This window comes from Tachypleus tridentatus, chromosome 13 (assembly GCF_004210375.1).
Source record: "Tachypleus tridentatus isolate NWPU-2018 chromosome 13, ASM421037v1, whole genome shotgun sequence".
NCBI lineage: Eukaryota > Metazoa > Arthropoda > Merostomata > Xiphosura > Limulidae > Tachypleus > Tachypleus tridentatus.
In genome coordinates, this window is record NC_134837.1 from 218,229,134 (window position 1) to 218,250,983 (window position 21,850).

Consider the following 21,850-nt stretch of genomic DNA (forward strand, 5'->3'; position numbering starts at 1 on the left):
ATCATAGATGTGTCAGTAGAAGGTTTGCAACTAGTGGGGGAACTGCACTACACCCAGAACAGGTATGCTCTTCACCTGAAAATTAATTCCTGTATTGTACAAGGATTTTTATCTGATTTATCATCATTACAGATGAGGCCCCAACAAGATATCTGAGGTTCCACTGTCCAGAGTTAGAATTAAAGAGCCATGGTCCATATATCTCACATTGGTGGCTTGAGCAATTGGACCACAAACTGCATATGAGTTAATTCTAACCTGCAGTCAAAGAGTCGTGTGTTCCAAGCCAATGAAATAACGACAAGAAAATAAGTAACACTGTAATGGATAATCCTTCTCCTCAACCTGAAGAAGTCTAAAAGGCAACATCCCAGGCTCAGAATGGTGGGACTGTATATGCCTCATTCAACTTGAAAAAAAAAACAGAATTCATCCAGTCTGGAATTATGAATACCCATCTTCACTGCTCAACTAAGTAGAAGGATAAAAAGAAAGGATTTGATCAATCCAACCAAATAGCCTAACATCATGTCTGAACTGACATTACGAGTAGGCTGATTACACTCCTACCCATAAACATCCAGGGACCAAGGTAAGAGGGTCCCCAACTTTGCCATCTTTTTAAAAAGTGGAGGAAATTCACTCTAACACTCTGAAAAAAAAACTGAAAAAAACCTCTGTTCACAACTCCAATGACTGGAAACCAGGCTTGATAAAAAACCTCTAGCTCCACTAGTAAAATCTGGGAGATACAACACAAGGGATAGCCCTGAGAACAGTGTTATAGGTAAACCAAGTTCTCTAAATTTTTAAAAGCAAATTGACCCTGACTATTTCAATCTAATGATTCACAGAGATGAGCAGAATCCCCCTTATGTTTTACTTGTCATAGTCCACAAGTGGCAGTCGTCATAGTATAGTAATACCACCTGGTAAACTCTTAAGATGGTCTCATGGAACACTAAGTTTATACAGAGCCTGTTGCAACCTGTATAAATTATATTGAATTAGTAGTTGCTAGTGTGGAATTGGTTTGATAAAAGCACATTTGCCTAGTCAACATTTGCCACAGAGTGGGATCCTGTGAAAATGAGAAAAAGGACCCTGAAAAGATAGATAAGATTGCTACAGAAGATAGACAAACACTCTCAGGTAAAGATTCTGCCAGATCATGCAAATAACATGAGAGAAAAGTATTGGGGGAGGTACATAAATCAACCTGCACAATGTCTTCCAATGAGTAATTCAACTCAGCTGGTAAGGACAAAGAAATGTGAAAAATCAGATTAGGCACAACTTGCAGAATTGTTTTCATCTTCAAAAACAAACCAGAATAAAAAGTCATTATCTAGCATCTCTAAAAAAATAAATGCAGGCAATAAAACCTTCAAGACCTTCAATGAGCACAACCACTACCAAAATCTGATTAAACACAAAAGTGAGAAATTGTGATTAGATGAATTTGTGAAAATGGTTGGTGGGTTGATTTAGTGTTTTATGGCACAAAACAGCTAGGCTATCTGCACCAAACATTTGGTAAAAAGGTAAAATTAAAGCAAATTTAGTAAAATTCATAAAAGGAAATTAAGATAAAACAAAACAAAGTTTAAAAAAAACATAAATAGCACAAAACCAATGTTTACATCTGGTCTACATTGTTGAGAGAAAAACTACAGTAATACAAGTTGTAGAGGACTTTCTGTAGCATAATTGTAATTATCATAACTCGCCAGGAAGATTAACAGGTAAGTTCAGAAACCACCGTCAATCACCTGAAGTTGGTCTTTCCAGTGCTGATTCCGAGTTTTTTGACATTATGGCCATTTTCAAAAAGTAAAGTAACAAAAGTTTTAAAAAACGTGTAGCAAAATTTTAATAATAACTCACTAGGATGACTAATGGGTAGTTCAAACAGCAACATTTGTCACCTGAAGTTGGCCTTTGCAGTTCTAGTTTCAAGTTATTTAATGTTACAGCCAATTTCTAATTTTAAATCAAACTAGATGGACTGTGATTCTTAAAAGAGTAGCACAGTAAAAAAGGTTTAATGTATAAATTAAAAAAACTTAAATGGCATTAAAAATTAATGGCCTTTAAAAATCTAAAAACATTACCAAGGTGGACAGTGTCACCATCACCAATAACACTGTCTAACATTATGGACAAACCTTGGGACAGAACACATTTAAAATGGTGCCGTCACTGAGAGTTGTAATGACAGCAAGAAAGTAAAATGAGGCTTATTGTGATCTGAGTGTTACACAGACTACATACTGGTGCATCAGTTCCAGATAAAAGGAAAGGATGAGTTAAAAAACTGTGACCAATGAGTAGTCTAGTCAGAACAACTTCCTCTTTCCAGAGTCCAATATAGGGTTTGATTTGGAAAAGCTTGTTTTCGCATTGCTCACTTCAAGTCGACTGCCAGCTGGCACAGAGCTGAGCCTTGAAAACAGGACCATACTCCATGTATGGAACAAACACAGCAGTGATAGCACCAGAGCAGATAGATTTAGATGCAGTGTTAGCGAGCTCGTTCCTGCAAATACCAACATGGTCCAGTATCCAGAAAAACTGGATGGAAGTAGATGTTAAAGAGAAATGGGGCAGTCAGTTTTGAATATCAGCGAGAACAGGGTGTGAACCAACACAAAGCGACTCCAGGGCCAGTAGAGAACTAAGTGAGTCAATATAAATAGTGCAGTTTGAGTACTGCTTAGCTTCTACGTGATCCAGGGCAAGAAAAATGGTGTACAATTCACCAGTGAACACAGAAGCTGTAGAGGGGATTCTACGAGCAACCACCAAACTACAACAAACCATGACAGAGCCCACACAGTCACCTGATTTTGAACCATCTATATAAATAGGAATGGAAGGATGGTTTGAAACTGCGCCTGGATACGAAGGCCAAAAGAAGCAATGGCAGATTGTCTGTTCTGAAAATGTATGGCCCACCGATGAAGGAAAACACAACCCCAGGTAGGATGCTTTGGCAAGGAATGAAGTTTTGAAGCATATAGTAAAGACAGTTGGAAACAGCAGAGGTGCAAAGAAGGTTCATGAGACTATGTATAAGCTCTGAACTGGGGAAGTGTAGAAACCCCATGCAGAGCCCAAGTCCTTGATGACGAATGGCATCCAGCATCTTTAAGGCTGATGGTCTGGCAGAGCCATAGACCAGTGATCCATAATCGCGTTTCGATCAAATAAGAGCACGATATATCTTTAGCATAGAACATTAATCTGCTCCCCAATTGATGGAAGAGAGGACATTGAGGATGTTCAGTGCTCTTGTACATTTCACCCGTAGCTGCTTGATGTGTGGTATAAAGGTCAGCTTACGGTCAAAGATAAGCCCCAAGAACTTTGTCTCAGGGACAACAGGCAGCACAACTTCACCAATACAGAGTTCAGGATCAGAGTGAATATCCCGTTGGCAGCATAAGTGCATACAAACAGTTTTAGAGAGAGAGAAGTTAAAGCCATTTGCTGCGGTCCACTTCAGTAAGCAATTGAGGGCAATTTGTAGCTGCTGCTCAATATATCTCATGTTTGACGACTGACATGAGATGTGAAAGTTGTCGACATAGAGCCCATTTGCAAGAGTAAGAGGGAGTTGTTCAGTGATGGCATTAATTTTTATACTGAAAAGTGTGACACTCAAAACACAGTCCTGAGGGACTCTAAGTTCCTGTAGAAAAAAATGGGAAAGTCTCAAACCCACATGAACTTGGAATCTCCTGTCCATTAAAAATTTTTTAATAAAAAATGGACAAATAGCCACATAACCAATATATATGGAGGTCTCACAAAATGCCATACCTCCATGTTGTATCATAAGCCTTCTCAATGTCAAAGAATATTAATACAAGATGTTGTCATTTGAGAAAGGCTTCTCTGATTGATGTTTCAAGTCAAATAAGGTGGTCCATGGTGGAATACTGTTGTCAGAACCCACATTGGATGAGCAAGAGAAGGTTGTTTGATTTGAGGAACCAAACAAAATGAGCATTAACCATTCTCTCTAAGGTCTAACAGAGACAGCTTGTCAAAGCAATTGGATGGTAGTTTGAAGGAATCTTGGGATCCTACCGAGGCTAAGAGAAAGGTAGGCACCAGACATCAGGAAAAACATTCTCCTGCCAGATCCAGTTAAAAACAATCAGAAGAATAGCAAGACAAGCAGGAGATAGATAGCAAAGCATGTGAAAGTGTACATAATCAGATCCAACCGATGTACTGCCAGATAGATGAAGGGCCAATTTGAGTTCCACCAGTATAAAGGGACAATTATAGTCATGGAGACAATCAGCTCGAAAGGAAAGAGGTGATCGTTCTGCCCAAAGTTTGATGGCTAAGAAGGTGGGGGAAGAAGCAGAAGTGCTAGACACCCAACAAAAGCTTTCACCTAGAGTACTGGCTACTTCCTGGCCATCAGAGAGCAAGATCGAGAGGGGAACAGAATTATACTGCCCACTGGCCTTTCTAATCTTGTCTCATATGACTTTGGGACTGGTTGTAGAAGATATGCCAGTTGTGAACTTAATCCAAAATTCCTTCTGGCTTTGATGTCTTACCCACCAAGCATGTGAACAGGCCCACTGGATAGCGATGCCGTTCGAGAGTGTGGGATATCTACGGAAAGTATCCCAGGCCCGTTTTGAAGCAGGATTCCATCACAAATGAGGATATACTGGAAAACGTGTCGAAATTTTGGGAATACATTGAGCAGCTGCTTGTATAATACAGTCAGTTACTGCTGCTATACAGTCATCTATTGATGGCTTACAGACAATGGCAGGATCAAGTTCTGCAAGAACAGTGAAAGATGGCCAGTTTGCTTGATCTTGCTTTCACGGAGGCATGAAAATCTTATGGCATCAACCATGGCCAGTCTCTCTCAAAATTATAGGAAAATGATCACTGTCTCATGCATTATTGTCAACCCTCCATGAAAAATGGGAGAATAATGAAGGGAAGCAAATTGAGAAATCAACAGCAGTAAAGGACTGACTAGGTGCATGAAAATAAGTAGAAGAACCAGTATTGAAAAGAGAGGATATGTTCTACGGATCAACCCCTCCTATCAATATCAGCACTTCCCCAGAAGGAATGATGTCCATTAAAGTCCTCCAGGATTAAAAATGGAAACAGGAACTGTTTAATGAGTGCATCAAGGTCTGATTGATTATATATCTCTCCATGCAACAGGTAAAGAACAAACAGTGATAGTATGACTCAAGGAAACACGGATGGCTACAGCCTCCAAGGGTGTGTCGAGTGGCAAAGACAGGGTGGGCACATGCTGATCAACCTACAGTGCCACCCCTCCATGCACTCATCCATCATACAGCCTGTGTTTTCTGTACATAAAAACTGGTGAAAGGTGACTGTATCAGCAAGACATACAGAATGGTAGGAAGCAATCAGTTTTGATGTCATCCAGATTAAAACGTAAACCACCAACAGTTCCATTTTATCAAGGTGGCCATTTTTATTTATGTGTAGGCGAATGGGGTGGAGAGCTCTTCTGTTTACAACCACATCTTTTGTATTACTGTTCTTATTCGAGGGAAGTCTATTGACCTCCATGAATCCTGCCTGGGGTTGATTGGGCAGGTCTTTGCTGTTGAGAAAATCCAGAGACTGAGGACATGAATGAATGATTGTTTTGCATCTTGGGGTGAGAGAGGAAGATGGATCCAAGGAAATGCCTGTACCTGGAACCAACGGATGTGGATCTTGAGGTTTGGTGGAATGTATACAAGGGACAGAGATGGGTGTCAAAGTTGATTCATCAACCTTTTTAACCATGGAGATTAAAAGACTTTTCATTTATCAACTTTTTTAACCATGGAGATTAAAAAACTTTTCATTTGTCAACTTTTTTTAACCTTGGAGGTTAAAAAAACTTTTCATTTGATTGAAGAACGATTCTTTAGAAGGCACAGAGAGATCTGTCTGCACTCCCACAGTATCTGTGGAATGAAGAGCAGCAACATGCATCCGAGATGAGGTGGTGGACAGCAATTTTTGAGCCTCAGGATAGGTAATGTTTTGGATTGTTTCAAACACCGCACCTCTTTTTCTTCAATCCATTTAGGACAAAAATGAAAGTAGAATGGGTGAGAGCCATTGCAATTGATGCAACGAGGGTCTGTTTCATACTCATACGCATCATGGTCCTTGCCACCGCAATGAGCACTTGTCAGGGAACCACGACATGATGTCTTTGAGTAACTGAACCTCTAACACTGGAAACACTGGAGAGAGTTTAGAATGTATGGCCATACCCTGCAATTAAGATAACCTGCCTTGATGGTGGCAGGTGGATGTGGTGATGTGAATGTCAGAACAAGGATATTGGTCAGTATCGTAATTCCATCTTTGCGAGTGGAGAAACTGCCTCACTGCACAAACTCCTTGAGTGGAGAAACCAACGAGAATCTCTGACTCAGGGATGTTCTTCAAATCCCTCTCAACAATAACTCCTCATGACGAATTCAAAGTAGCATGAGGTGTAACCTCAATAGGTATATCCCCAACTGCCTTTGAATACAAGAGGAGTTCACTATGTTAAGATGTGGATGTTTCCATCAATATATCACCAGATAAAAGCTTCTTTACTGACTTTGGAGAGCCAGAAAGTCCCTCCAGTCCCTTCTGAATAAAAAAGGGAGACATTTGACCAAAAGGTTTGTCTAAAAGAGAATGTCGGGAAAAAAAATGAAGTGCAACAGGTGGTACAGATGTTGAAGATTGCTACTCAGAAACTTCAAGACATGGTAGTTTACCTATGGACTGTTTTTTACTATTTTATTTACGTTTTTATTTGGAGGATCCATAATATAAAATAGGGGAAATTTCAGTGCCCATTGACCCCACCCACCATGGAGCCCTATGAGGGGATGCACTACAATGTCAAACAAGGACACTGCAGCAATGCCAGTGTTTCATGAACACTATACTCAAACACCAGCATCAGATACAATGTTCACAACACCTGTTGAGAACATCCAATACTGGTACTTGGTTGACCTTTGCCCAAGTGGACCAGCCAACTGATCTAAGGGGGGGGCCATCCCAAGGCTGCTCGTCTACAGGAATTCAAGGCCAAAGTGGTGTGTTAGGGTTGGACTCTTCAACCACCAGGATCCTCTCCTTCCCTTCACAGCTCGCCATGCACAGCAAACATGTTGATGGATGTTTAGATCCCAGAAGAGGTAAACTGAAAAAACAGAACCTTCCCTGGGAGGTCCCCTCACCACGTACAGGAATCCACACCAAGGGTTTGTGAAAAAGGATTTATACCCTTCCCTGTTTAACAGTATTCTGTGTAAGAAGAACTGGTCTGAGGACATAGAGAGAGTGAGAGAGTAGTTGATGGAAAAAAAAAAAACAGCATAAATCATTCTGTCTGGCAATGTCTGTAGGTCCATAGTCTTACCCTGTTTCCATGAGGGGACATTGATTTATTCAGGTCAACTACAAACTCTGCCTCAGAACGCTGAAATATAGGAAGCAGATGTATTATTTGAGAGTCAGAAAATTCTTCTACCTGGGTAGGGCATAATTGTCTCTTTATGTAACTGAGAGGTAAACCTCACAAATAATATCATTGACAGCCTCAATTCATATCATAAATGAACTTGGAATAATAGAATTCCCTTTTTAATTATTATTACAAAAATCAAGTAGATAGCACACAATGTTCACAGTATCTTTGAATGATCATAATACTAGGAAACCTATTAATGATGCTTTGTTGGGAAAACATAACATTATCTGAAAGAAATTCTAATGTACAGCACCAGGAAAGAAAGTGCACTAACTTAGGTGGCAAAGGTCATGAGATAAATATCACCAAGAGCAAATGAGTGACAATTACACCATTGTTTAGATGGGCAAGGAAAGAAACCCTGATAGTCGAGTAATAGCTATCACTATGAGAGGGGGGGTATGCAAACTTTGAAAACATAACATGTAGGTAAAATTAAAATAAAATAATATTCAATGGTTTGAGTATCTTCAGCTTAGTGTTTGTTTTACAAGTTTTCATTCTTTTAAAGACTTCCTTGCTATAACGTGTCATAGTACTCTCTATCGTTATATATTCCATCATTTCCAGAGAGAAGAAGGATGTTACCAATCAATCAAAATTATATGGATTGGTTATTTACCAAGTTTCACATAAAACTACTCAAGATATATCGGGAACTAGCCATCCCTAATTTTGAAGTGATATACTAGAAGGAAAGACAGCTAGTTAGTCAGCACCACCCACTACCAAACTCACAATCAAATAGTGAGATCTGATCATCATTCTTATAATGTAATCACAGTAATAAAGTACAGAGTACAATTTCATTTCACCGTAATGTTGTATAAACTATGGAACCTCAGATGCATAGTCCAGCATGCTAATAATTGGGCCACAATCAGTCATGTGGATATATTTAATTAATACAAACTTATTCATATTTAATTTTGTTTATTAACCTTAGTTGCCTCCCTATTGTCTACTAAATGTGAAATCAATGACTTAACTAATATTTCTTGTCTGCAATTTAAGGTCTTCAGAGAAATGTGATTTAACTAAAGAAAGTAGTGAATAATTCTGAAATATCTATGGTTAAATGCATCCTATTCTATGGTTAAATGTATTCCTCAGAGCCACTAAAGTTTTGGAAGGAACATTGTATGTTTATTAAAAGTCATTGTGCCTAATGGCAAGAGTTACAAGACCCAGTTAACTCAGAAAAGAATACTTACAAATTTATAATGATGACAAAAGGCTTAGTTTTGAAAAAAAGGAAATTTATGAACTTGTGTAAAAGATAACTAGAGAAAAAATACAGGAGAGAAAATGAATAATGGAAAGAATAGGTAAATTTAAATAGTATCTTCTGATCAAAATAAGCTAAGTACTTATGAGCAAAACAACAAATCAATCTAACCATCATTCCAGCTAATGAAATTTATGTTCTTATATTTCAATCTCACAGTTCTATCATTACTAAAAGCATCCACAGTCTTAAATGGCATATAGTAAAGCTAGCTGAAAAATGAAGTATCCACTTGGTTAATAAGAAAACTCAAGTAAAAAATTGTTTTTCATTGTCCAAGAAGGAAAATCATTAAAACTACCACAAATGCAGAGCAAACACAAGAAACTGGAAAGTTAGAAACCTGTTCTGTCCCATTAAACACACTAATAAAACACCATACTCCTTACCTGATGAAAGGCATTCAAAACACCACATGCAAAGACAGGTACAGTAGCATCAGTGAGAACAGAGTTTCTTAGTTGCAAATTCCTCTCTAGAAGAAACATCCAAAAGTATTCACCTGTTTTATATTTTCACATAAGAAGTACAAACAAAACTTTTAAAAGTTTTTTTTTCATAATGGATCTGTATGTTGTATTTGAGTTGATTCTTTGAAGCACTTAAATCTTTCACTGCCTCAGTAACTCTCCCAGTATCAAGTTGTTGTTGTTGTTTTTGAAACATAAGAAACAATATACACGTAATTTAGTATTTCATTATGTATCTAGAACTTAAAAGTGATAAATCCTCTGAAGTCTGAAGGGGAACACTTTTTTCAAGGTGGTACAAAATACATAACTATTACAGCAGTATACTGCAAGGGGACACACAGGCCCAAAATAGTGAAATAATTAAAAAATTTTAGTCATTTAGTGCTTATTATGATATACATTTTCTTGGATTTCATCAAACACATGTATGGTTGTAAGAAATGTTTCTTTTATTCACATAATAATCCTATAATTATCTAGAAAAGGAGTTTCAAGCAAAAGTCAGGTAAGCTAAAAATACAATTCATATTAAATGTAAAACTCAGACAATGATGCAAAACACTTGTTCTTATATTATATACACGAAAAAAGTTAAATTGTGATAGTGCTTTTCTTAATGCGAGTAAAATTCATTTTGTTCTCTTTAATATGGACAGAGTTTTTAAATAACATAATTGATGGCATTAAAAATAGGAGCACAATACCACAATTTTACCAACTCATAACCTTAAGACTAACATCTTATTCTTTTTTTTTTCCTTCCACGAAATGAATAACTTCAACTGTTTTTTAAATAGAAAGTATATGAATAAAAAATGCTGTGAACAATTTTAGGTATTTTCTATATATACTCTTCAAAAAAAGAAACGCAAAAGGGATATTTTTTTTCATTTTAAAGAGAAATATATGTAATAACGTTACAAGCTCAGAGTATGCGATGTTACACGTGTTAAGGCACTGATTGTCAGACCAAAATTACAATAAAAGTTGTGCACTTTGAAAATGAAGGAAAACATCGGATTTTTCGCCAAAACGCACTGCGTCCAATAAATTTGTTTGAGAAATCTGCATGTTCTGCAAGTGCAACATGTGCAAAATCCCTATAAAAGTGATGGGTTCTCGGTTTCCATAGCTCAGTGTTAAGCCACTGACACGCAATACAGTTATGCCAAGACTGACTGAAGCACAACGCAACAACACCACTGGTTGCTTGGAAGCAGGCCAATCTTGATCAGATGTTGCCAGAGCTGTGAATGTCCACCCAAGCACCATCACAAGGCTATGGAATCGTCACCAACAACATGGATCAACTTGTGACCGTCCACGATCTGGCAGACCTTGTGTGACTATGCCCGCACAAGATCGCTACATCCGGTTACGTCACCTTCGGGATAGGATCACCACTGTGACGACTACTGCCTCAACCATACCAGGGCTGCGTGGATTTCGATCAGACTGTACGCAACCTCAACGCCCAGTCAGAGGCGCCATCCTCACTCAGCAACATCGTCAAGCACGGCTGCAGTGGACTCGGGCACATCGGGTATGGCCTCATCAACGATGGAGGCATGTTTAATTCAGCGATGAATCACGTTTTATGCTTCGTAGGCAGGATGGAAGGACCCGTGTTTACCGTCGCCGAGGTGAACGTTTTGCAGCAAACTGTGTGCAGGAAGTTGACAGATTTGGTGGTGGTAGCATCATGATGTGGACTGCCATCACCTACAATGCCAGAACAGACCTTTTGCACATTTGAGGGAATCTTACGACTAAATGATACGCCAACGAGATTTTAGGCCCCATGTGCAACCCATCATGGTGAACATCAACGACGTTTTTCAACATCACACAGCCCGTCCTCACACAGCCCGACTCACCACTGTCTTCTTGAGACACCACAACATCAACGTACTTCCCTGGCCCTCCAGATCACCAGATGTAAACCCCATCGAACATCTTTGGGACGAGTTGGACCAACGCTCGCGATAGCAAAAACCTCAACCACAGACTCTACCTCAGCTTGCAGCAGCTTTGCAAGACTGAGTGGACAGCCATTCCACAGGATGTGATTCGTCATCTCATCGCTTCCATGAGCAGGAGATGCCAAGCAGTTATTGATGCTCACGGGGCATACTCGTTATTGACGCTGAGTGACGTTAAACTTCAACTAGTGAGCGTGGACTTCGCCTTTGCAGACTTTGGATGTTCAGCAGTGAATGTGCAAAGTTTCACACATGTCATACAGAACTACCCAGAATAAACTTGTTAACAATTTGTCTCAAATTTTGCCTTTTGCGTTTCTTTTTTTGAAGAGTATATATGAAATGCTTATTTAATTTAAAATTACAGTTGGTTCCAACAACATACCCACATCCTCTTGAGAAAGGTTAAAAATACTGCAGAAAACTGGCTTAACCTTTGTCTGAGTGAAGTTTCTACCAAACAAGTGACATAACTGCTGCATAGTCTCAACAATGGAGTGTACTAAACTCTGGCAGTGTGAATCAACCAAAGACACCAATTTCATCAAGCTTGGAAGACTAAAAGACAAAAGTATATCTACCTGAGTGTATACTATATAAACTACTGAAAATCAACTTGTACTTTATATAAATATAGATGGTAATTCAGATGTTAATGAATCTCATCCATTATTCCTTTTGCTCAAACACTTTGTGAAGGTCATCTTGTGTACTGAATTGTATAAATTTCTGGGCAAGTTCACACATATATAATAGTTGAGTTGACAGTATGAACATAATCACATTCTAGGAATGTAATCCTCTGACTAATTCACATTTCAGGATTACAATTTCAGATGTCTTTGTTGGCTGGTTTTTCACATGAAATTTCTCAAAATTTATAAGTTGTTTGTTTAAGTCTATCAATATTTATTTTTTAACTATCTTTATTAAAATAAAACTAACTTACAAAGACTTCACTGTCCAATCAAAACTGTCCCAGCTTCTGAACCATTCTTCTCCAATGTACTGATCAAAGGCTTTGACTTGTAGGAGAAATTTCTCTTTGTCTCCAGCAATAAACAAAGGATCAAGGAGTGGACTGGAAGCAACCGGTAAACGATCAACTATTGGAAAAAATTGTATTGGTTTGCAAAAATTATTTTAATTCTCATTAAATTTTAGTTAGACCATTAAAAAGTTTAATGCAATGTTTTTTTTACTTAGAATAGTACAAACCCTGACTTCATAATAAAAACTACCAAGAAAGAAACTTCTGATTCAATTATAAGCAATATAGCATAATTCAGTAAACACACTAATCTACATCATTCAAATATACAGAAAATTATACTATCAATACATTTAGCTTTCTTACACAATTTTCCTATGACCAATTAACATTTTTTAAAGCATCTAGTATTCAAAATCTTTAAAAGTCAATTCAGTGATTTTGTTTTTTAAATCTTTTTATTGCATTTTCCACAACTTTTCTGCTGTTAAGGTTCTTTATTTTAGTGTAAACCTAAACAACAGGGTACGTATCTAAGCTCTGTCCACTGCAGGGAACCAAACTCCAAATTTTAGCATCATCAGTCTGAGCAACTTACCACAGACTTACTGGGGGGTCTTTTGCTGTTGAATGTGTTCAAATGACATTTACAAGTATATCAACACCTTAATGTATTGGTATGTTGTGGTAAGCAAATGAGTGGTGTTTTGTGAGTAATGACCTACACTGTTTCTTATTGTACCTTGCTTTGTTAAATTCTAATGTTTAAAACAACTGTAACTAATTTTTTGAATTAAATTTTACACAGAGAAAATTATTTTTTATTGTTAGTTTAATGCCTGATTTAAGAACAAATCTACACTTCCTAAATTGAATGGAATTTTATAATATAGGAATCATGACTGAAAAACATCATAAACAACAGATATCCATTCATGATTCAGTACAACCTGTTACAGGTTTCAGTTTTCTTGAGTATGTATTCAGAACATTATGTATTTTCAGTTATTCACTAATAAGTAACTGTTTAGCTCTAATCTACAAATAATAGTTAATCTGTTTTCTACCATAAATTGTGAAACTCAAAACAATAAAACACTACTTATGTAGGCTGGAACTTTTTCATACCTTCAATATCTCCCATTTGACAATATTCTTGTAATTTTTCTGTGAATGGTCCACTTTGCACAACAGAAACGAACAAAAATGGCAGTGAAGCATGTAATGCCCTCATAAGAGGCTGTTCATCGACTTGTGTAGGACTTTCTTCATTCCTCATGTTTGATAAAGCCTTTTATCATCACAAAGGGTATAAACATCACATAAAACCAAGTACCACTGATCATTTACTTTCAGACAACTTTTAAGAACTAAAAAAAACCCTGTTCAGCTGACAGTCTGAAATTTAATAATGTGACTTCTTTTTTAATACACTTCATTAAATTTACTTGGTTTTCTAATTTCTTAATATCAACTTTAAAATATAACACTTTTTTCTAAATATCAGGAATAATTCTGAAGATAAATGCTCTTCATAAAACAGTTAAAATATAAATTTCAACAGAAAATTTAAACTTATCCCATTAGTGATAGATAATATGCATTATTTATCTTACCTGCCACAAGTATTCAAGACACAATAATAAAATGCTTATCACATGTACAAAAATTTTACAAAACATAAAAGGTATTTTTCACTATTTCTCTGAAGAGCATTAAAAACTAGTAACTTCCAGTGTTATTCACAGTTTATAGCATTTTTCATGCCCCCTAGTAACTGTAGAACAGTAGTTTAAAATCTTGTCCAAATCTAACCTTTAGTTGTTCTTCAAGGCCTCTCATCAATGTTGGTATAAAGTCACTTTCTAGCCTGCTCTGTTCTAACCCCCACACAGCAACTGAAGGGAGGAGCACAGAAAGGGAAACTTCTACTACACTAGATCCACTGTCTTCCATAGTATGAAGTAATAGTTCTGTTACCTAAAATTCAAACTTCTTGTAGTTTTTCACCCCTTCTAAACTCTCAATTACAATATTTGTTGTTTACAGTGGTTGATTATTTGATTTAAAGTAATCTTGTGTTAAATACATGTATACTGCAGTTATTGGTATAGCTACATATTTAATCATTTTTTTCAGTTTAACAAAAAAAAAGTACCGAATGAATTTTTAATGTTCACAAGTGTGTATTATACGTGCCAAAGGAGAAATTACTTGATACTAAAACAGAATATATTATATTGTTTATATTGACCAAGAACATATTTCTTTGTAATTTGTTGCTAGCTGAACAATTACACTCATGAAAAGATTAACCAGTGAAGTTATAATTTATACAATATCTTAAACATCTCACTACTGGTAGGTTACAAAGCTCATGTCATGCAATTTTACAGCATTACTTTCAAAATTTAATTGAACAACTTTATTACCAATGCATACAAACTTAGCCTCCAAACGTAGTTAATAAATGATATGTTAATACAAGTTTTAGGTTCTAAAGTTCACAAGGAAACATTTAAAAGATCCTCAATCTCCCATAGTATAACAACTGGGACAATTATTCTGAAATTTACTATCCCTCTATGAAGCATGAAACTTAAATTACTTATTATCATATCGATATTATCAAGCAATGATTAATTTCTATATCTTTCAATTTTATTTGATTACAGAGAAAAAAGCAGACCCACATGCCAAAGCCACTTGTCACATTCCCTCTTTTATAAGTTGCCAATAACTCTCTATCACATTTCATATAATTTATAACCAAGAGAAAGCTAAAGGTTTAATCTACCAAATAATAAATTTTATGTTGTTTTCAATACAGAATATTATCTATTTTGTCTTTAATTTTAAAGTTTCTCTCAGAGTAGTCAGATAAAGAAACTTAGGGAAATATTTTAAGGCTCTTATGCCATACTTAGAAAGTTAGTTAAACTATAATACTTGTAGGATACTGTTTGATTTGTGCATGTTATTATTCTGTGCTTTTAGATGTATTGTTTAAGTAAATAAAAAATTATTTGGTGTGCTAGTACTACCAATGTTTTAGAAAAAGTATGATTAAGTTTCACTGGCAACAAACAGTAAAAAACAAAACACAAGCAGTCAAAGGTAAGTACTATTTCTTATTTTTATGTATATATTTTTTTATTTATTATTGTAACACAACCTAAAATGTAAAAATTAGAACATACTATGCTATAATAAGTAAGATAATGAAAAAAAATAATAAAAACAATTCTCCACTAAGTATACTTGTGTGTAACTAGTGTGTTATGTCAATCAAAATAGTAACTTGAGCTACTTCTTCTTCAAGTCATTTACAATTTGTATGAAAAGATAATCAATTATACGCAGTTTAAAGGGCAATAAAACTATGTATGAATAGATATATACTGTTATGGTTTTAAGAAATTTAGGACAAATAAATGTAGTTTCATGTTACAATTTGTAGTAATTCTAAAAAGAATAGAAGGGCAATTTAGATTTATTTCATATTTTATTAATTACATAATTGATCAATTCAACTGAGTCCATATGGGTAGAAAAAGTAACAGATAAAATAAAATTTTATTGAAAAAAACATTTTATATTTATTAAAAAGGTTACAGAGGTAACAAATAAAATTTAAAAAGTTTTAGATGAAGTTTTTAAATTTTAACATAACAAAAATCACTTTTCACTTGAAACAGTCAATACACTGATTCTATAATCATGGACAAATCTTTAAAAATACTCAATTAACAAATCTAATTTTTTTTTTGTGCAAAATGCCTGTAATGTTTACCAAAAGCTTACAGAATTTTGTGAAGATACATGTAACATATTTAGAAGTTAACATGTGGTTACTGATGGTTGCTTTGGGGTTATAAGGTTGATATAATCCATTGACAAGATATTAAAAGAGTTAACCATGTGGAGCTAAGTTAATTAATCAAATAACTTAGCATTGATGAAGAGCTGAGAACATAATCTCTGCTCTTAGTTAATTAATACTGAGAAAAGTTCATTTTAATTAAAAGCTGTGTGGTACAAATTTCACTTTTAACCCTTTCTCAATGACCTCAGTATGATATATATGTGTTTGTATACACATTTGCTATTTTAACTATTTATACTTTTGACACAATATGTATATCTTCACAAAAATTTGGTAAATATTTATAAAGATTACAAGTTTTATTGTTCATAGATTTTTAATGAAGTATTTTTACTAAAATTTGTTTGTGAAAATATCAAGTCTGTTTCATTACTAATCCAAGTGTGAAGTGACTTCATGTTATAATTAAAAATCTGTTCCTTGTCCTCAAAATCTCAAATAATATTTGTGTAATTTCTAAAACTTCCTAAATACATTTCAGTAAGACATTATATTTTGTCTATTATTTTCTCTACTCTATCTTAGATCTGTCAGTTTGACTGACCTTGTAAACATTATAAAAAATAGAAAGTAAATATAAAAATATGTTATCATGCTAGAATGACTAGAAATTATATCATAATAATACATATGTTTATTTTAAGTAGCTTAAGTCTCATAATGTTATATATTTATTATTTTTTATAAAATTGACCTTCCAGTTGTGCCAGGCTAATGCAACATAACAGTTGCATTGACATGGTGTATACGCACTCACATACCTGTATTCAATAACATAAAACTAACCTTTAGTCTTTACAAAGCCACCCTGTCTTGGCTATGTTTTAATGGACTAGTATTTTACAATATATAGTTATATTGCAAATATTATATATCTACACAAAATACTATTATTTAGAAATAAGTTATTAAACTTATTTTTCTTAAATTATAGAACAACAAATAAAGAACTAAAGCAAACAGTTATCTCTTATAGCTACAATCTGAGAGCTCAGTTTCTATTGGATATAGGTTGCCAAGTCTTTTACAATTTTGCATGTCTAGGATATGAAACAAAATATTTCTTTTTAGGTTTTATATACATACACAGTTGTATAACCAAAAAGTCATAAATTACTATATAAATACCACAGAATTCCACTATAATTTATCAAGCTAATAATGAACATGTACTTTGGTTTAAAAAACAAACAACCTTGGAACAGACCAAAGACACAGCCTACCTCCTCGGAAGACTTGGTTCAAAAGAATGTCGTAGCCTTTTAACAGATTAAAAAAGCTGAGAAAACCATGAGGAAGAGATTCTAAGCTGTCAATTGGTTATTCACATGTCATATATTGAAGTAAGTGTACATAAGAGATTGTTTCCAAAAATGGAAAGGGGGTGAACAGGACCCACTATGTTTGATTCAGTATATAAGCTGTATCTCAGCAAAATAAAATATGAGGTTTTAAAATAATCTATAGTTTGATACCAAACTTATTGATATAAATTCATAAAATAGTATTTCGATGACATGACCTTTGACCCTTAACCTGTTGCAAAGGGACTAAAACATAAATATGATTCCATAATCATTGTTAACAATTACCATATGCATCTGTAAAAACATATTAAACTTTAATATTCAGTGCACTAATGGTTTCACCATATTATCAGTCATAATAAATTGTTCAAGACATTAACTATTAGTTTATTGCAACAAACTCCTTTGTATGAGTGGACGGTTTTAATACTTTATCTATAACATTTATATTTGTGTATTTTTACCTGAACAAATTTATCCCTATCAGATATATGGACCAGCAGTATGGCCAGACTTCGTGCTGCAGCTTCTCGGACAACTTCCTCCTTGTCGTCACAAAGCATCTGCTGTAGCATTGACAGCAGTAGTGAACTACAAATTTCTGGCTGCAACATGAAAATTTAACAATCATTTAAAAACCAAGCAAATGTTTATGTTAAACATCTGTGAATTTTCACAAAATAATATTCTTATGTAATTATTGTACATTTGAAATTTTGAAAAAAGGAAGACTGAAAACACTAAGGAATAGACATAATAAGGTTAATATCTTAATCAGATAACCTTTATCAGGATCATGCAGAAAATTATATATTAACTATAACACTTGTTTGAGGAGACAGTTTCATTTTCAAACAGCATACCCAGAATAAAGTCACAATAAACTTAAAACATGCTACTTAAGTTTGATATAGTGTTGATTCACTGGATAACTTGGTTGTTTTATATACCTATGATGGTAATTTTAAAACTGTATGCAAGATGATTTTGATGTAACAAGTTCAGCTTTTAAGAACCATGGCTAAATTGTTTTGTTTAGCTCTGCTGTGTACACCATGGAGAGTTGAACCATAACAGTTAAGCAATGTAAGTCCATAAACTTACTGTTGTCCCACCAGTAAAACCCAAAGCTTAATTACTATCAAAAGTTATTAAAATGCAGGATAATTTTACTGGCACATTTAATTGTTTTTTTTCGAACTTCATTCTAATAAACAGCAGCAATAAATACAAAAAAAAACAACAAACTATAATGTCAAATGCTTAGAAGACACTAGAAGTTGAGTTTTCAAATGGCATTGTTTTATTTTTGAAATAACTTTTTTATTGAATCATTTTAATGTAATGTTTTCCAAAGCTTATGAAACATTCACTCAAGTTTATTGAAATATGCTTTTTTAAGTCTAAATTATGGTCATTGAGGTTTCAGGATTTAGTGAAGCATGTTACAAACATGTGGAAAAAAATCCAACCATTATGTTTACTAAGTAAGATATTTTACTTCTAATTCCTTTGTCAATCTGTTTGCATTTGGTTTGCTTTTGAAGAAATTCAGTGCAAACCGATATTTACTTCATGCATGAAACAAAGCCAATGTGCATTTTACATCACAAAACCTAAAGTACAGTTTTGTTAATGAGTCTAAATGTACACTTTAATCAATTTCATATTTTAGTAATTATCAAATTTTAATTACATACACAATTGAATGCTGTTTTTATACAAATGTATTTTACTGCTTTTTTTAAATATTAAAGTCTGTTCTTTAATATCAAATAATGCCCAACATTAGAACTGTGTAACATGTACAGAAATAATATTTCACATAAATTATTAAATGTTTATTTAGGGTCTATGTACACAATAATCTTATAAATTCATTTCTCTAGCCAAAATATTAAAAAAAAAATGCAAGAAACACTATTACACATGTACTTACAGGAACATAAGAAGCAAGAACACCACAGGACTCAGCAACTAACAGTCTTCGTTCTGGGTATTTGTGTGCAAGCTGCAAATATAACCACTACTGTAGCACAGAAAGTTGAAAATACAAAAGTCACCATACTATTGGATACAGTTTTTTAAATGAGAAACAAATAAAAATAAAAACAAATTAAAACGTGATATTAATACTGTGCTACAAAGCAACTTTTCTACCTCAGTTATGAACTTAAATATTTGATATTTTTTCTGCAATCACAAGTTCATTAGAACAGGTAACATTATCATCCACAGTAAGACTTGTTTTACTGATAAACTAGTCAAAATTTTATCATTTCCCAAAACAATATACAAATTCCTACATTAAGGATAATATGAAACAACTGTTATGTTCAATAACACTTCAAAAACAAACTATCAATATGCCATCACAGATACTGAGATAACAGCTAATCCAAGACTGATTACAGTTTACATCTACAAAAAACATACAATCATGTACTAAAGAAAGCCAGAAAAAAATTCTAAACAACTTACTTGTTCCCAGCACTGTGGCAAGAGTTCTGATTCAACTCTTGTTGGGCCCAAGTGTTTGGCAATGGCTACAAAGCCTGCAAGAATCATATGCCTGGAAAAGATATCGCAATGTCAGAAAATGTTACACTGCCATAGGAAGCAATTGTGGAATGGTCAGGCCACTGTTGCATTATTTCTAGAGTAGTCTAGAGCATGCCCCACTAAGAATTTTGAAAATTTAATGCTGTGAGATTGAATCTTTAGCCATTTTAACTACAAATACTGCATACACACAACATAATGTATTACATTAAAATAAAAAAGTTGTAATACATAAGTTCTAGCTACATGATCATTTTGTATGTTAATTGGAATTAAAAGATTTTAAAAACTATAGCAGGTGCACAACACTTCTGAAAAAATTTAACTAAAATCATCAAATGTTCAAGTATTCATAAAAGACAGTATTAAAACTAGGATTTGACATCATATATAAGCAGATCTTGCCCAGTATGTTCTAAAAAATATAGTTTTACATATTTTTCTGTTATCTAATAAAAGATGTGACAAATTAACAAAATTTAAAGGGGGTAGTTTTGTTGTCAACCTCCTGTGTACACCTATAAGTGAATCCTAAACTACAGTCATAGAGTGATCCATTCCAAGCCACTGGAATTACAAGAAATTGTACACTTACATGTACAAAATTTCTCCTCCACCTGAAGATTTACATTTCACAGGAAGGAGCAAGAGGAAGCATTTATCCTCCTTACATTTCACAAAATATTACACGAATGATGATGTAAACGTAACATCATAGTCAGATTGTTTTTTTGTTTGTTTGTTTTGGAATTTCGCACAAAGCTACTCAAGGGCTATCTGTGCTAGCCATCCCTAATTTAGTAGTGTAAGACTAGAGGGAAGGCAGCTAGTCATCACCACCCACCGCCAACTCTTGGGCTACTCTTTTACTAACGAATAGTGGGATTGACCGTCACATTATAACACCCCCATGGCTGGGAGGGCGAGCATGTTTGGCGCGACTCGGGCGCAAACCCGCGACCCTCAGATTACGAAGTGCACGCCTTAACGTGCTAGGTCATGCCGGGCCCTTCCACCTGAAGAAGTCCAAAAGACAACACACTAGGCTGGGAATGACAGGATCGTGTATGCCATGCTCAAACAAAGGAACGAAACTCATCCAGTCTGCAAACATTCATCCCCACTCTTGAATTAAGTGAACAAGGAGTATCCTGCTTGACCCTCGAATTATGGAGAGGACATGGAATCTGTATTCAACCAATGACATATGATGAGACCACTTTGCATTTGGAATTATGAGGAAATAATGGACCACTCTTTCAATGAACAACACAGGAAACTAACAATGATCAAAGAGAAGAGCTATGTACTATCCAATCAGATAGTTTCATGTCAAATTTGAAATTATGAGCACACTACCATGGAGGCTGGTACCATTCCTACAAACATCTGGGAAAAAATTCAGGGACCTGAGTAGGCAGGCTCCCAGCTTCACCCTCTTCTCCAAAAGAGGAGGAAAGAACCTGCTTGAGTGCTCTAGAAGAACATCCTCTGTCTGCCACCTCAGCAATTGGAAAATAAGAGTAGTAAGGACTCCCAAGATCCACTAGTAAAGTCTGGGAGTGTAAAACAAGTTGGAGAATTCTAAGAAACAATGCTCTTAAAACTGTGCAATAGGTGAATCAAGTTTCCTACACTTGTAAAGGCAAATCAATCCCAATTTATTCAAAGTGAAAATCATCAGGAACAGGCAAGAGCTCCTTTAACTTTTCTTATGATTTTCATGAATGGGAATCCTTAAGAAGGTAATATCATCCAATAAGCAACCATGTGATCTTATAGAATAGCCCTTTGCAGGGA

The 21,850-nt window shown here is 34.9% G+C and overlaps 1 protein-coding gene across 1 annotated transcript in view; it reads right to left on the bottom strand.

Moving 5' to 3' along the window:
* Positions 1-21,850, bottom strand: part of LOC143236460 (RAB11-binding protein RELCH homolog) — a 62,965-nt gene that overhangs the window by 13,648 nt on the left and 27,467 nt on the right. Inside the window, 8 exon segments of the mRNA XM_076474741.1 lie at positions 9,239-9,324; positions 11,690-11,862; positions 12,254-12,410; positions 13,424-13,586; positions 14,111-14,275; positions 17,953-18,093; positions 19,428-19,499; positions 19,970-20,060. Coding sequence (XP_076330856.1) covers positions 9,239-9,324; positions 11,690-11,862; positions 12,254-12,410; positions 13,424-13,586; positions 14,111-14,275; positions 17,953-18,093; positions 19,428-19,499; positions 19,970-20,060 — 1,048 coding nt within the window.